Here is an 18132-nt window from a genome sequence, read left to right on the forward strand (position 1 = left end):
AGACAAACAAGTAGAATGAAATGTGTGATTCTTTAGATGTGTTTGTTAAGGCAAGCAAAAACACAGGTCATTGATTTGATGAGACAGTAATGAGAGGAGTTGCAGTCCACCCACACGGAGCAAGTGCGCCGCAGCAGATGTAAAAGAGCATCAAGGACCGTAAGTTGAGAGGGGATAAAATGCTCTCCAGTTTGGCACAACGAGATTAGAGGGAATGCAGAATGGCAAGGGCTCATCTTGTTTTCCTACTTAGACTGAGAAAGAAAACTTGTCTTTTTAAAGCTGGAACAGGCTGGCAGCAGACAGCAGAGGTGCGTGACAAAAGCTGCTGTTGAGGAGTACATTGCTCTCCGCAGCACGTGTCGGTATGTCCTTGGCACTCTGCATTTTGCAACGATCCGTGGTGGCTCCAGTCGAATGGAGTGACAAAAAGTACTAAAATTGCCTATTACTGAAGCCCACGGCATGTCTGTGTGCCGTCTTTATGGCACGATGTGTGAGAGTCTCCAAAATCCTCAACTGCTGTCAAACTCAATGATATTACTGGTTTATTAACTAATTTTGAGAGCCATGCAGCTAAATATAGATGTGCCCCACTTTGAGGCCACATCCTTCTGAGGCTGCATTTGCATCACCACCATTTACATCACAGCGCTTACAGCACGATGAGGTCATCGAATTTCAAAGGTTTCTTCACATCTGCCTGACAAATGTGTCCTTTTCCTGGGCTAGTCTATCCCAAAATTCATTGTGTAGTAATGAAAACATGTAAAAAGGGTATGTGTCATCAAGACTGCTCGGTAACACCAAGTCAATTAGCCAGGAGTGTCTTACAGATATTTTGTACTAATTCATGTACCTCCTTGGCTGTCGATGTATATTGGTTGCATAATGCAGCGATAGCTATATTATTGCTACAAAGGTTCTTTGGCTTTGTCGTACTTTTAACAGCTGTTGGAACTTATTCATGTTTATACACCACGGCTGCTTCGCAAAGTGTAAACTCAGCCATGTACATCTGTTTTTATGTGACACTTTCAGGAACAGAATGCAGCTACAGAGATGTGTGAACAGGTGTGAAAACAAGAATTTAGTTTGAAGCAAATGCTGAATTTTAATAATTCCATTGTAAGGTTGTATGTCACCCATATTTCATAAAACAACAGTTTTGCTTGGAAAGAGTGAGAAAATTGAAGCCTCTGACTTGCGTACAGAAAACTAACTTTGTTACTCTCATCCTTTTGTTTTCAGCAGCGTGCTGTTCCGTCTATTTGCGCACATCATAAGCAACAATAGACTGAATGACACCATCTGTCCATCCCACCTGACAACAAGGAGCTCCAGCCATCAATAAGTTTTCTTTGAGTCCTCAGGGCAAAAGGTAATGGAAAGGTTGTAATGCTTTTTTCACTCACTGCACGATAGGAAGCGTGATCACATTCTATGGTCTCGAAAACAATATTATAAAATAACCTCTTACAAATATACAATTTATGTGAATTATATTGTTTCATGAAATGTACATCGCATGCACTACTCATGGGTTATTCCATGAGTCTTTCCTGGTGCGCTCAAATGCAGGTGAAATTGATTAATTTGATGAAAACATTGGTTATGCAATTATTATCAACTGTTCTTTGTATTCAGACTGTTTTTTTTCCCTGTTTCCTGTAGTCTCAATTTGTTTCCGAGAAAGTATACAAACATTGATGATGATGTTGATGATTGCTGCAGCAATTGGAATTGTTGACAGCAAAAACCAATAAATACAAAGAGGTTGAGCAAAACAGTCATTTATTTTGGCATTTTGAAATTTGGTATTTAAAACAAAACAACTTTCTTCTAGTCATTGGGTAAGCAATTAACTCCAATGATCAAACTAAATCAAGAATTGTTATTTGTCTTTGTACTTGGTGTCCTTCTCCTCACTGTTTGGCAAACCCGTTTGGCCAGGGAAGGGGGCGATCTTCAGGAAAAAATATGGATTGCTATAAACCCGCAGGGCCACCAGGATGGGAGTGGCAGCATAGAGCAAGTTAGCTGTCAGCACGTACCAAAACATATCATTTGGGATACGAAAAGGAGCCGTGGTACGAGGATGGAGGGACCCTCCGATATGAGCCCACTGGCACTGGAGAGAGACATGGAGCAAAAGGTCAGTCTACATTTCCATCAATGAATGCAACATATAGCACCTACCTGACATTTCCATTATCATGTAGTTTGTTCAATATTCATATCGATGGCAGGTATTTCCTTAAAGCAGCTATTTGTAAGTTTTATCTGCTGCTGCAGCCATTACTGCATTTACAGAATATAACGTAATACACCCCCTGATCATCTTCAGGGCAGAAATATTAGAAAATAATTTCAGTACAATGACAGACATGATGAGAGGAAAATTTAAAATTGGAATTGGTTTCTAACAATGGAAAGCATAGAGTGGGAATGAAGTCTGATGCTGAACTTGCAGCATTTTCTCTCGACAAGAAAGTATTTTGCTGTTAATGTTGGTTGTGTAGCAATTTCAAAACTTACAAATGGCTCCTTTAATGTCTCTAAAAACAAACCCCCTGGAGACCAAACTTGAAAGGGAAGAATTAGTTCTTTCAAACACTTATTAGTGTTCTGTGAGAAAAGTATAGAAAGGGGTCTCTAATGGAGGCAAGAGACTACTGCACTGATTTTAAAAGGTGGCAATTTATAAGACAGGACAAAAAGAGTCTACAGCATTTTATAAACAGCAAAACAAGACTTTAATCAAAGACTTCGCCTCCTCTAGGTTTCAGTCTTCCTGCCAGATCAATGTGACGAGAGAGCACCACCAGCTTGTAAATATAATTAAGGTTAAACTTGGTGTATGTATTTATTAATAGGATGAGAACTCGTGTCATGCAGTTTATTTACTGTGACAGATCAGACCATTCTGTGCTGAAGACGCTGGTCTGAGGCCAGTAATTATGGCAAGGAGTTGCGCTATACTTTACTGTCAGTGCAATACACAGTATAGAACCCCTGCACCTTAACAACGAATGTAGGACCAGATTCACTAATCAGCTGGTTGTCCTGATGCCATTACCTGAGTCATTGCTCCTGCAAAGAACATGGTCCAGTCTGACATCCATGTGCAGCCAGGCTTGAGCAGACCATAAACAAAGGCACCCAAAAGAGGTAGTCCATAGAAGAACAAGTGCAGCATCTGTAGGGAAAAGTGTAACGCCATTATTTTATTGTTACTTTATGCAAAAGGGAGCATTTTCTACATTATGACGTAGATCTGTATTCTGTTACTTAAATCCTGCGTTTTGGTAAAAGTGAGTTGTTAGTGTATATGTCACTGTTTAAGTTCCAGTGAACCACAATGTGGATCCAGCAGATATATTGAAAAATGCCAAAAATCGAGTGGAGCAAGCCTTTGCCCTCCATTACTATCACTTCATGTTGTTGTTGGTGCATGACCAGCTGCCCAGCAGACAATTTATACAGCACATCCTCATTCTCCTTTGGCCTATGCTGCACTTCACCTACTTACACTGAATACAGAAGAGGGCTACTTAAAGCTCAAACCACTACCACGTGCACTCTATTTGACACGCTGCATATAAATAGCACTTCACATGTTTTAGGGAAAAATTATGATACAACTTAACAAGTATTTGCAGAAAAAATTGAGGTAAGTATCACAATCAAACATGCCCATTTGGTTCCACTACAGGAATATACCGCAAATGTTTTTAGTATTTTGATGTCATAAATGGGTCCAACTAAGTCCCACTGACAGTGTATCATTTTGTACATCTATAGGTGTGGGAATCGAACCAATAAACATCTTGCTGTAGGGCAACAGCACTATCCCCTCTGAAATGTAAACATTGGAATGGAAATACTAACTGTCTTAAAATACTTCTGAAGTGTAGTACCTGAGTATTTTCCACTTCCAGCTCAGTGCTCTCTGAAACACAAATTTCCACACGCAGCACAAATTACAACTTCCACCAAGGGGTCAGTACAGAGACTGTCTGACCTTCAACTTAAAATATTTGGTGCATGAAAGCCAGTTTCCCACTTTATAGAACCCTCAAATTACACCACTGAACGGTTTCTTTTCATTCTGGCTCTGAAGTCTATATGAATTCTAATAAGTTCATCTTAGGACCTGAAAGCAAATCATACACGCCTTTCAATCTTTTGTTTAAATATCTTTTTAGTGCTGCCATATATCGTCCATCATCGTCACAAAATAAAGAGGTCAGTAGCTGCAAAAACACTGAAGGCCTGTGCAAAAATCAAGCCATTCTATTTCTCCGCACACACACATGTAGATTTGAAAAAGGCAACCAAGACATACTTTCACATGCTGCACACACATCCTCCTCCCACCCATAGAGATGCTGATGGGGGGCTTTGGGCAAAGGATTAGTTTATCAAGTTCTCAGCATGTCATTCGGCTGTCTGATCAATGACTTGCAATTGTGCCTGGACTGCCACCCTGACAAGGTCTTTGGATAACCTATTGACACAGCTGTGCACACCAAACAAAACACAACAAACCCCATAGCAGTGTCGGCAAAATAAGAAATGAAGGGACTCACCACCAGTTGCAGTAATAATCTGTTATCCATCTTAAGCAATTGAAAGAGAGAGACAAAGATGCGCTGGCCTCTCAACCTGCACTCATTGTTGCTGTAATGATGAAAAATGGCTCTGTAATCAGCTGTGAGCTCTAAGAGTGGAAGAGATAAGGCCAAGCGTCCTGCAGAGTGATAGCTATGAAAGCAAGGGTTCATTATGTGCCTGGTTATTTAAAATCAGACTGGAGTGGAGCTTTCAGGTGTTGTTGGTGAATAGCAAGCCTATTAACCTAGCGGCCATCCCGAGTGACCTAAAACTTTAACTTCATTTCTGGATGTTCAGAAGTTACTCAGATCAGTTCACATAATATTTAGAAGGCGTCCATAAAAATCAGATGGTTCATTGTTGCTTTTCATCATTAAGATACTCTACCAGTCAAAAAGTTTGGACACAATTTTCTGACTTAAATGGGACGGTGTGTCCAAACTTTGACTAGTGTTTGTTGCCATAGTTCAGTTCATTTTTGTGAGTTGCTAGAAGAAAAAACACACTTGACACAAACACAAAAAAGCGTGGTGGTCAGAAACTATAGATTTTTCATTCTATAGGCCTAGATGACAGGCTTTCACCAGAGGTTTTGTTACGTAGATTTGCTCGTGATTTTGGTCTTAAGTCCAAAAGCATTAGTCTTTTAAATGTTTAGTTCTCTCTGCCATTCTCTAATTGCTAAGTTTTTGTATTTGTGTGTGTGCCAGAGAGCTGCCCCTCCCCTCTCATGCACGGAGCCAAAGAGAGGCAGCAGAAATCCTCCTCAGACTTTTATGCAGAGATAACCATTCAGAAATCTTCTTAATTCCTTAAGTAGGGCAGAACCGATAACGTCGGTGCTTATCAATATGGTGTTTAAAAATGTAGCTTCAGCTTCATGCTGATAATGAGATTAGCTCAGGGAAATGTCCGTTCCCCGGGGCCCCTGGCTTTTAAGTTACATGGCCTTCTGAACAACACAGTTCAGTGGACTTTATATAATAACAGAGAAGGACTCCAGGTCTTAAAGTGAATCCAACGCAGAAATGTCTTAAAGGTGCGGACTCCCGGGGGTGGGAGCTCTGGAGGATTGAGTAAAGAAATTAAATAGGAAATGGTAAGAAAATCTTGTTGTGGTGTTACAACATCTGCTTTTGGTAGCTTAATGTGGTAGCCAGAAAGTTGTATCTTATTGTTATTGGTACTAATTAACCACAGCATTAACCATAGCATACAAAAAGCATACAAAAATTTGGGGGGGAACCATATCGGTGTGACAACCGATTTGGTTCCCTCCAAATTCCTGTTCCCCTTTACGCTGATTTACTGCTGAGTCGGGCGTAGTTGCTAAGTTACCGTGCGTACTTAAAGAAGAAACGCAAATAGAAACACAGCTGGGTGTACGGAAAGCGAAATGGAACAAGCCAATGTGTAGGTTACTGGTATGGTATTTATTATATAACAAAATAAATTGAGAATGCATTTGTTCGGCCATTCTTTGTCAATCTTTGTGTAAATGGATACCAGCTAGCATATCTGTGCGAGAATAGCCTACGTTAAGTAAACCTCACTGCCGGATCACTTACACTTGTTAGTCGCTTCGAAATGGACTGCTAGCTAACTGGTTAGCTAACTGGTTAGCATGTTCGACTGACGAACTGATGACATTATTTTTGACCTATAACCTAACTATTGCTTACCATTAATTTGGAAACGGGCAGAGCGCCTGCGAATGACATATTTCTGCTCCTCAGAAACACCCACCGGACAGTGTCCGTATGTTTCATAATTCACGAACTCGTTGAACACAAGTTTGTCCATTTTACCATAATGAACATACACTCAGATGACAAACGCTCATCCTGGCCGACCTTTGGGAAACTTTGTTGGGAATGAGTTTATCCCCTGGGTTGGTTCCAAGTAAGTGCATGATTTATACGAAAGTCAATGATCCATTCACTGAACACTTCAAACATTTTTCCCTGAAAGCCTACACATGATCTGTTATCTCTTGCACGACATGCTTATAAAATAGACTATTGGTCTACATAATTATCATTGATCGATCAACCAGTTAAACTGTAGCATATACACAAGAAAAATTCAGCAACAAAGCGTGGTATTTATTTACTCAAAAAAATGATAAACAAGTCAACAGGCGTGGACTCGGGGCTAAGAAGAAAAGGTCACGTGGGATGCTGGAGCCAATCGCAGCCCACTCTGAGTGGTACGTCATCACGGTTAGGTCAGGTGACGTAAATGTGAAATGGTGAAGTAGCGCAAATGTATGCTGCAATTCCAGCAGCGCTGTGGCGCAGCGGTAACGCTGCCGCCCCGCCCCTAGGTGGGAAGGGTTCGATTCCCGGCTAGGGGAGACGATGTAAATGTACATTAATGTAATGTAACCCCGGGGTTAGTGATGTTAATATAATAATGTGTAATATGATATAAATGTAATGTAAATGTGATTGTATGACAACCTGTATGTAATGTTAATATATATGTAGTGTGTATGTGTATATGTATGTAAAGGTCCATTCCCGGTGTGGGCACCTGAACGTGTCTACGGAGTTAGTTGGTTGCGAGTGATGGACTGGGCCAATGCAGATACGGCGCCCCCCCCAGGACCTAGGCCGAACCAGACCAGACGGGTGACGGCACCCCTCCAGGAACGGACCGAGACTAGACCGGCGACAGGACGCGTCCACAGACTAGACCAGTAAAGATGAACTATTTTTAGTGAAAGATTATGTTATTGTTTTTCTTCCTAATTGTAACCACCCCCCAACAGGCCACCGCCCCCATTGGTTACTGTTGCTATGTTAGCCTGTTGGCTGAAGTTCGGTAGGAAAATGTCCGGTCAGCATCAGTCCGGTGATCAGAAAGGAAAATAAAGAAGAATAAGAAAATAAAGGGTTGAGAAATTTTCTATACAAATGTTTTTTAACAAGGTTGTGACGGTGAATTTGGGACGAGAAACGTAGAGCAAGGTAAGAAACTTGTAACGTAAGCTAACTGGACAGCTCTGATGCTAACGTCCATTAGCCTAGCTTGTATTAAAGCCCGACACAAAACGTTATCTTAGACAGAAACAGCTGAGTTTGGTAGCTCCATCAGAAAGGAAGAGACAGAGAGGAGAGACCTCCAGCTGCAGTCAGGTCACAGAGAAAGTGACGTGGGGGCAGAGGAATTTACTTGTTAGCTTTATTTCTGCACAAAGATATTGACCGCAAATGTGGAAGTACTCCACCGCTTCAGACACAACAACACACACAAGGACCGGGACATTACTCGTTGTTAATGTTTTGTGTGTTTGCAGACACTTGTATTCTGGGAGTCGGACCTGGTGTGTATCACCACGTTTCTTCTTTAAGTACGCACGATTCAGCAGTAGATCCGCGTCAGGGGGAACCGACACACCGGCTCTAACTATTTTTTGTATTTTTCGTGTTTCTCGCTAGCTAGCCGGTTATTTTATCTGACGCAGGTATTAAACATACTTGTTTACTGTCACTTTTGAAAGTCTACGTGGTTGTGTTTAGCTGTTGCGTGTCTGTATTGTGGTGATGATGTGCACCACAACCGACTTGAATCGTTTTTTTTTTTTCGTGTTTTCGCTAGCTTGTGTTTATGTGGGGATCGCTTTTACTTTGAAAGTGTCAGGTAAGTGAGTGTTGGCGAATTTTTTTTTATTATTATTATTATTATTAGTCCTGGTTTGTTGGAGGATGAATGTGTGTAACAGCGACGAGGCTGTTGTGGCTGCGGGTAATCCAGTAACGTTACAATTACCTTTAGCTCCTGTTGCCCTTGTCAATACGTCTGTGTGCTTAATTGAATTAAAAAGTGTGTATTCTTTTACTGTGTGCAGTGCTGTTTCGGCTGCATGTAATCCCAGTCAGCTAAGGAGTGTGTTGTTGATACTTATTTCAGCTTGTGTAGTCTGTCTATGGAGAATAGTGGGGCGGAGTGTGTTTACATTTGGGCTCGTTGCTCTGTACGATTTTTCGCAAACTTGTAACCTGTTGCAGTAACTTCTCACTTTTGTTAAGATTCCTCACGGTAGTCTTCCCCACAGTAACCCAGAGCTCGGTTGTTGTTGTTGTTGTTGTTGTTGTTTTTACAGTAAAGGCAAGGATTCCTTACGTATGGTATGTTTACTATAGCCGAGTTTTTCTGTAATCCCACGTGCTGTACTTTCTATAGCCTACGTCCTAATCGAGGAGATTGCATTTGTTTTTTCATCACCGAGTAAATCTCACGTTATATTAATTTAAAATCATGTGAATGACGATTATATTTTTCCATAAGCAGTTGTAAGCATATTGATTGACACATTGATATTTCATATAGAATATATTAACAGAATAAATACATGAAAGATGATAGATCTTTTAATTAAACATTCATGGCAAGTTGTGTTGAATTCTGGCACTGTGAGTTACATTTCTGAGAGAGTGGCACTAAAAATGTTTGTTTTCATTTTTGAAAGATTGATAAGTTTGCCAAGGAGAAGCTTCAGGAGTGGAACCTGGCAGAGTTGATCCCAACTTTTGAAGGTATGTAATCATATTTAAAATAAATCCATTAACGGCAGTTTGTTGAATGAATGAACTAATACATTGAAAACAGTAGAGCAAAATTTCTACATAGTTGTTTGATTTCAGTGTATGCCATGTTCTGTGTTTCAGCTCAGCAGATAGACAGACTCCTTTCTGCTGGATGGAAACTGTTGGACCTCCCTCATTCCTCTGAAATTTCAGCATCACCTAAGAGGTATGCTAGAGGTATGCCTGGAGTCACAGCATCAGAATGATAGGTTTCTGGTATTTTGAAGTGAGTGACCTCCTCATTCAAGTCTCTGTGAAGTCTGTTTAGTAAGTTTTCAAGATTCAAGTTAAAGTATTTAGGGTATACTGTTTGTCAGTCTTATTTCTGCAGTTTTAGCCACTATCAGAGCTCTTTGTGTGTTGCCCTATTGGACTGCTCCCCATATCTATCAGAATGATGTGTTTCTGGTTTTAAAGTAACTGACTGCTTAAGTGTGCTTAGTAAGTTTCCAAGAGTCAAGTTAAAGTATTCATGACACACTGTTAGATATAAAAAAAAAAAAAAAAAAAAAAAAAAAAAACTTTGGTCGTCTTTATATTTCTTAATGAAGATAATCTAAAATACAGTTTTATACATTGTGTACTTGTTGGCCAGTTTTATACTTAACATGAGTGCTAAAAGTCAAGATTTCATGACCAATAAAGGAATGTTTGGAACAGTATTTCATTTCGGTGGTTTCATCTTTTAGAAGTAATTTACATAAAATAAATTAAAGATGAAATTAATTAAATGTAACATTCTTTACAAAAATTTGGTAATAAAATGAGGATTTATATTTATTTTTTTTAATCCCAGGAATAGCTGTTAAGCTAATAACCCTGAACTTCAGTTTTGTTTTTTTAACCCATTTCTTGGTAGCTTTAACTCATCAACATGGGTAGTTTCTACGCATTGTTGAGTAAAAACATAAACCCAGCATGCTGGGTCAAATTTTCTTCCTAACATGCTGGTTGCTGGTTCCTTTTGCACCCAGCACTGGGTTAGCAATTTCACCCAATTTTGGTTACTTTCAACCCAGCAGTTTTCCTTTCTGTATTTCCTGAGTTTTTTTTCCTTCAGTTTTTTTTTTTTTTAACAAATGGTTTTGTACTTTTACCGAAGTAATATTTTGATGAAGCTACTTTCACTTGTATTGGAGTAATATTTGACTAGGAGTATCTGTGCTTTTACTCAAGTAGTGAAGTTGTGTACTCCGTAGGCTGAAAGAAGAAGTGCAATTGTAAAGGAGTCTTGGGAATGTGGTCCTACTTCCCACTTTATTTATTACCCAAGTTAACTTTCTTCTAATGAATTTGCGATGCCAATTGCTAGTTTCAAATCTTCTTGAATAGATCTGATCAGATTCACCCCACACTTTTCCTCAGCTACACTTTCAAATGCAAATTCAGTCTTCCCTGGTTTCTAAAAACCAAGATGGCACCATCTTATAATTTCACTTGCCCACCATGACTCTGGGATATGCCACGGGATCCTTCAGGTAAGGTTCATAGCGTCGCAGGTAAACAGAGCAGGCCTCGAGTGGAGAGTCTAGAGCCACCTACAGAGGAACACATACATCTCCATGTAGTGCAATTCAACCATCATGTATTGTGTAATGATTAAATGAAAATATCCCTGGAAAAATCCAAATACATAAAAATGTACTTCCAGATAAAATTTTGGCTGGTTTACTTGGCAGGTTGATTGGGACAATATTGTGATTTTAAGTGATTTACAATTTTGGTAACAGATTTTGTTTGTTTGTTTGTTTGTTTTTTCTTGCTTGCTCCAACAAGTCAGACAAGATTAATGCAACTGCTTTTTGAGCTACGCCCAACAGGTGCTTTTATGCTAACCCAACCACCTGCCTGAGGTAGTTTCACTTTCCATACAGACATAACAGATGTATCAATACTCTCATCCAGCTCCTTCAAGGAACGCTAATTAGGATCTTTACCAACATGTCAAACTATTCTCTTAAATAGCCTGTCAGAATATGAGACAGTAGCTTAGTAATTATGTGTAAATACACTAATTATATATTGCTGCCCTAAGATTTAAGGTCAGATCCCATTTAGAAAATAAACATATGAAATTCCCATGTGGGCCAATTAGTTGAGCTAATTGCTTGTAGAAGCAGAAACAATACACTATATTTGAAACCTCACACTCACACGCACATTGCAAGCTGCATGACTTTGATACTACCATTTTGGTCCTGCCTTAAACTCATGAACATGAATGTTCTGTGCACTCACCAAGCCTCTAAGGATGGTGAAGGCCATGGCAGCTAACAGGAGTAACACCAAAATCAGGTCCAAGGGACGCCAGATCAGTTTCATGCTCTGAGCATGTTGAGCCTGTGGGGGCATATCAACACAACGTACAGAATCATCCTGGTTAGTCAAGGTCATTGTTTCAGAGCATACGCTCCCCTAAATGAGCCGTGTGGTCATGTTCTCACTTCTCACTGGTTTAACATCGGTTTTAAGCCACAACGAACAGCCAGAAACAAGCAATGAGCACACCACTCTTGAGCTACATTTACTTGCAGACACATTTGTGTCCCCTGGACAAAGGTAAAGCCAAGATTAAATTGTGTTTTAGCTTTGCTTTCCACCAATTCTTTCTAGAAATATCTTGTTCTTTTAGCTGCTAAAAATGCCCCACCATGCTTACCACCTGGTTGCTAAATTTGTAGGTCTGTCACTTAGGAATGAAGAGACCACTGAGTCAGGTTTTTGAGCTTTCTCCATGGAAAAAAAAAGCCTGCTGCTACGTGAAAGCGACAGGGATGGCAGGTGAGAGAGCCAACCAGATTACTCGTGGACACTAGCAGGCCAGAAAACAAGGGGCTGACAGCAGAGCTGCTCATCAAGTCATCTCAGTGCCACCTTCCATCACGTTGATACATGGTTAATAGAAGAAAAAATACAGTTTATAGTCAGGGTACCTATAGTTTCGATCAAGAACACAATGGGTTGAGGCTAAATTAAAATCACCCAAGGCTAAGAAAGGAGCAATCATGATTTCAGAAACTGTACATCTACTGCAGTAATGCAATTCAGATTAAGTCAAGACAAGCACTGACTAAAGTAAAGTAAAAAATTTGACTCCATTTGCTGACAAACCATCATCAGACTCCACCAACAGACATTTGTAATGTCACACTGACTGCACAACCACTGCATAGGTTATTACACGAGAGTAAACACCTTCAGCAAGCATTAGCTTTTTAAGCCCTCCCACATTCAAGGTCACATTTCAAGGTCTAACCATCCGTGTGTTGGACTTACATTGTATCCACCAATTAGTGGTCTGTCCTTGGGCCGTGTGAAAAGTGTGACAGCTCCCCATACAGGCATCAGAAGGAAGAGAAAGTTTAGCCAGAAAGCTGGACGGATCTCTGACCCATATTTACCTGCCAGAAAGAGGGGGAATATGTGAATTAGTTAGTACTCTGTATACATTTCAATGTATTTTAGTAATCAAACAGTCACCCATTATTTAGCAATGACATAAAGCACAGTACACTATCAATTGACAACAGCGAGAACAACGCGCTGCCTGTGTACAAAAGTTTCACGAGATCAAACTGTCTGCAGTTTGAAAAGCCAACAACAGATGCTTTAAGTGTGTTTTCTGCTTTGTTCTGTGGGTTGTGATGGCAGACAAGACACAGGACACGGTGCGTTTTATTGGCAGGCTGAACTGTGACACTGATGGTACACGGCAGTGCAGATGTCGACTTAATTAAAGCTTGTCATCACAGGAGTGGTAGACAGAGAATAGAAGATGAGGCTCACCTGCCACAATACCGGCAATGAACACACTCATGTTGGCAGACAGAGAGCCAGCCCAGAATAAGCCGATGGTGCGGTACGCTTTCCTGGGACAGAATACAAAAAACAAGCGTTACTATGCCAGTGCACAGACTACAGGTAATATCGAAGCTAATAGGATGAACTACATGGTATTGCTGTGTTCATGTACCCCATGTGCTATCCCTGAATCCCTTCACATCCATCATAAATGCTTTGTTTAATACAAAGCTGAGCACAGTTTGCCCCTGTGGTGAAAAGGTTGGCATTTGTTATATTCCACATTAATGTTTTCAGAATTGTGATTCACAGGGTTGAAGTTGCTTCATATTTTTCATTTCTTTCAGAAAAGCTAAAATATTGGAAAAATAATGGATCTGTTGTGGGTCTATTAGATACTGTTGAAAGTTTTATCTTCGTACTGGTATGTATATCTGTTACATCTAGTCATTATTCATTGTTATCTGTAGTCAGTGTACCATAGAGTACGATGGCTTGAACTGACATGATCTGCACCCACCTGTCTGTAATCCTGCTGATCATCACCAGGTACATGATAAAGTGTGCTATTCCATCCCAGTAGCACATCATGATGGCATATGCGGTTCCCAGATAGGGCTCCCCCTGAAACACATGAGCACATACTACAAATAATAGTGTTAATGGCAGACATTTGGTTAACGTTGCTTTACTTTGTTACGGGTGAAAGGATTTGGTTTAAAACCATCTCTGCTGTTGTTTCGTTAATGTTTCTGGGGTGTTAAAGTCAAATCACATAGATATTACCACAGTTTCAAGACGTGACATCAGGTACTTACTGTCTTCTGGTAGAATTCCATAACGCCAGAAATAATGCCGTCATATTCCAGGGCGCTCGTCAGGTCGATGACACAAGTAAAGGAAAATTCAGCAAAAACTGCAAAAGGAAGAAACCATTCAGGGACATAAAATAGAATATGTCTTGGCATGGGTATCAAAAATTATTCATATTAAAAAGTGTGTGTTGTCAAAGTTAAGCGAGCTTGACATGTGAAACAGCTTTTTTTCATTACTTTGAAAAATGTCATCCAATCCAGTAACTATATTTTGTCTACCCATCTTTTAACTTCCTCTCTTAAATTTTCAGCTTGCCTTCAATCTTTCAACCTGTTTTTCTTCATTTTGAACAACTCCTCCAACCTGAATGAACAAGTAATTTGTCTTGACAAGAAAATTAAGCATATAGCAGTGAGGTGGCCTGAAGACATGTTGATATTGAGTTCATGGTTAATCGCCTCCTTCTATCCTCAGGTGAAAAACCCAGCAGAGCTGAAAGGTCTTATCCACAAGACAGAATTTTAAGTGTATAGCTACATAAACCTGAGTGGCATGGGAACATTACTGACACTAGGAACAGAGTAGTTAAACTCTTTTACCAAACATTTTACTTTGCCTTTCACTCTCTGTGGCAATAAATGAACAGAAACACCGTCCTATAAACACTGACCCCAGATGCATTGTAACATTTGTACGCAGGGATAAGGGAAGCGTTGTTCATTGACATTCAGTTTAAACAGGATTTGAACAGACACAGGCCATTACAACATTGCAGAATGCCATTATAAAGAAAAACTGTGTGTTGTGACATGGGCTTCTCTGTAGAAACCACAGCTTTAAACCATTGGATCTCAACCCACCCTTCCTGTTGTCCTTTAAACACAGCACACAAACACACACACACTTTGTCTCTCCTGTGTAATCGTCAGGATGTCAGGGGTATCTCTGACATCTAACAGGTGAAACAGGGAGAGGAGATTATGGCTCTCTATCACTGAGGGTAGCTCGCTGCAGCTTTGCATTCATGGTTATGGCTGTCCTGCACATCACTAGAGTCGCCTTGAGCACTGAGTACCAATATATCACCTCACTTCTGTCCCACTAGCATAGCCCCTGGCGTCAGCTGCAGGGATGTGTATGAAGGGAAACCCTTGGCTAGAAAAGGAGAACACAGTTTGACTGATAGTTGAGAACGAAGCAAAGCGCAAATAGAACAAAACGAATATCAACCCGCTTATAGTTTTCTGGGTTAGCCAGTAATAGAGTTTTGTTTAGTATTAATCATGAACAGCAACTGTGGAGTCCAGTCTTGTATAGGCATTTTCAAATAGTTATGCCTTTTGATTCAAGGTCAAGGAAGGACTCAAAAGGGTTAAGTAGGCACAAGCAGTGTGAAGGTCATCAGCATGCTGAGGTTCAGTCATGCCTCAGAAAAGACTAATTAAGCTTCATGAGCCTGATCAGTCTAAGCAGCTTTTGACGTAGTGGGTGAAATCACTTTGAATACAATTCGTGTTTTCACTTTAAACCAGTATGAGTGGAAGTTCTGAAAATCCTTTTGTGGGCATTGGGATCAGCTTCAGCACAATGCATAGTACTTATTGACCTCTGTATGGTCACTGTATAAATCCATTATTTTGAAATGCATTGCAAGTAAGTTGGGAAATGCGCATAGTTGCATTAATTACCAAAGAATAAGGCGTCTTTAGGTGGGTTGCTACGAGTGATGAGGAAGTAGAAGAGAAACACAATCAGTAACACAGCAACACCGATCTCCAGGATCACAAAGGGCCTGTTGAAAGTAAAGAAATGCAACGGTTATCTAAGAAAAAATCACAACACATTGACCATGCTTTAACACATTGCAATTGCTATGATGTTAGACAAAAAAGCTCCTTCTGGTTTTCTGCTTCATTGTCTTCCCTAATTATTTTTTTTTCTGCAGTGTTAAATTAGTAAACGATGATAAATGGGCAGTCAGAACGAATGGTTCACACGCAGCAACACTCAAACTTCATGCACAGAAGTTTGAGGGAAAACCTCACACTTCTACCACAAAACAAAGTCCTTTTGTGGTAGTCCGTGTGCCTGGACAGTGCTGGCGAAGTAGTACGTCACGTTGAATCTGCCCTCCTGTTTGCCTGCCTTCTCAGGCAACTTTGATAAGCAGGAGTAGGTTCATCTGTTTACCCAAGGCTTTGAGAAATCTATTGATGAGCTTAAAGCCAAGATGAGAAAATGCTGATTCAGTGTTCCTGCTATTGATCTGATTAAACTCCTACTCACACCATTTCTTTCTTCTTTTTTTTCTTTTTGCTGTATAACATGCACCAAAATGGTTGTTTTGGAACAAATCATATTTTAACCTTCTAAAATTAGCTTGTTGGTCCAATTTAAGTATCCAGTTCTTTCAAAGACAAAATTAGACAAATGTATGAGTGCAATTTTTTTTTTTACTTTAAGTATTGATTGCAACAATTTTCTATTGTTTAACTACAGATCTGCAATACTTCCCACTCATACTATTGTGGTGATGCACCCATCAATGGCTTAAAAGCACAGCTCCACCAAGGTTTAATTAATGTTAGGCAGAGGTGTGGGAAGCTGCAAGCTAGGGCCATGCTCGTTCAGCCCTGCCATGCGTGTTTACTGGTCAAAGGTACCGCTGCTTTCCACTGGAAGAGATTAATGTGCTCAAGGTATCTCCCAGTAAACAACATTACATTCTCAGAAAACTCACAACGTGCACTCACAGAAGGAAAACAAATGCTGCGAGTGCAAAGGGACACTCCCTTGTTGCCTCTACAATTCAACACTACAGGAAGATTTATGCACACAATACTGTTTGTTTGCAGAGTGGAAGCTCACAAGGCATATTGGATGTCAAGAGCCATTTATCAAACTCTTCTGTGCAGTCTGTATTGATTGTCAGTGTCCACGCATAAAAAAAAGATCTAGCAGATATTCATACACTAGGAGCATAAAATCTGATGGAAATGAGAAATATTTTGTCTTCCCAACAAAAAGTGTTATGGCAGAGTGGAACATATTTCACAGATGACTTTGTTCAGCCTATAACATTATAGTGTTCAGTCATCGGCTAAGAAAATACTATAAAGGCAGTTACCACGTAAACATGCAAAATAGATAAGATTTGACTAAGCATTTCATACCTTATACCATAGAAGATTCATTATTTTTGAACTGAGTTATTTTGCTCCCTATTCATTCCTCTACCCTCCGATAGGAGACAGGTTTCATCATTTAAAAGTTTTTTTTGCAATTGGTAAATACTCTGAAAATTTAGAGTGCTCAACATGGCCAAGAGTCAAAGTCTGAGCAGTGTAGCTTCAGTTTTAAGCTTGGAGTGTCCTCTAGTGGTGGTAAAGTACACTATGTCATCCCATGATACTCAACGAATCACCTTTAGTATTACACATATATACTTTTTTAATAATGCAACCATTGTTCATTAATAAATAATATTACATATTACATAATATTACACATAGTAGTTATATGCGCTGTAGTTGTATAGTACTGGTGAATAGCAATCACAATAATTTACAACTTTTTGCCAAAACAAACATTTAAACGACTTGTCTTCATGTAAAAACCAAACACTAACAAATTTATAATGACTTACTCTTGAAGCTCAGGGATGGTGTTCATGGCATAAAGAATGCCCAGGGCAGAAAACGAAAATAAAAACACAAAAGTCTCCATCTCTTTAAAAGCTCCTCTGCCCCACTCCTTGCAGCAATGCTGAAAATGCAACACAGCTATAAGTTTCAGGAACAGGAAAACTGAAAATGAAGGATTACGTTGATATTAAAATTATGCAAATGTGTCGATATATTCATGAAAACTGAGAGAACTGAATTGAATTTTTAAGAAAAAGTACATGAATATCATGAAATAAAATCCAAATGTAGACTATGGTTTTTAATAAGATGGAGAAGAAGCTGAGCAGGCTCTTACCGTCTGGCTACCCTTTCGTTGGATTAATCAAATTACAGCTGGCCTGGGGCGGACATGGCCTTTACTGGGAAAATAATGAAGCGAAGACAAAGAAGCTTTTGGGTGAAAGTTGTGCAATTTGGTTTTGTCAGAGATTTACGTAAGTCGCATTAGAGAATAGGCCTAAATTCCTTTTTACACAGCAACACAAACTTTGTGATTAGCCTGACTCCTGTTCTATGGTGCAGTCCATGCTATTCTTTATGTGTAAGCCACTGTATGTAATGCTCACAAAAAAAAGTTTCCAAAATGTAACATATCACATATGCTTTTGCTACCACCTGAC

General features: G+C 39.8%; 1 protein-coding gene across 1 annotated transcript; it reads right to left on the minus strand.

Annotated features, from left to right (window-relative positions):
- Positions 1 to 1894: 1894 nt before the first annotated feature.
- Positions 1895 to 17552, minus strand: tm6sf2b (transmembrane 6 superfamily member 2b). Its single transcript, XM_029500112.1, has 10 exons — positions 17473 to 17552; positions 15515 to 15618; positions 13829 to 13926; positions 13531 to 13634; positions 12996 to 13078; positions 12486 to 12610; positions 11448 to 11549; positions 10655 to 10747; positions 3080 to 3199; positions 1895 to 2131 (listed from the first exon to the last, which is right to left on the minus strand). Exons 1-10 carry the CDS (start codon positions 17550 to 17552, stop codon positions 1895 to 1897), a joined length of 1146 nt encoding a protein of 381 aa, XP_029355972.1.
- Positions 17553 to 18132: the final 580 nt, after the last annotated feature.

This window comes from Echeneis naucrates, chromosome 4 (assembly GCF_900963305.1).
Source record: "Echeneis naucrates chromosome 4, fEcheNa1.1, whole genome shotgun sequence".
NCBI classification, from domain to species: Eukaryota; Metazoa; Chordata; class Actinopteri; order Carangiformes; family Echeneidae; genus Echeneis; species Echeneis naucrates.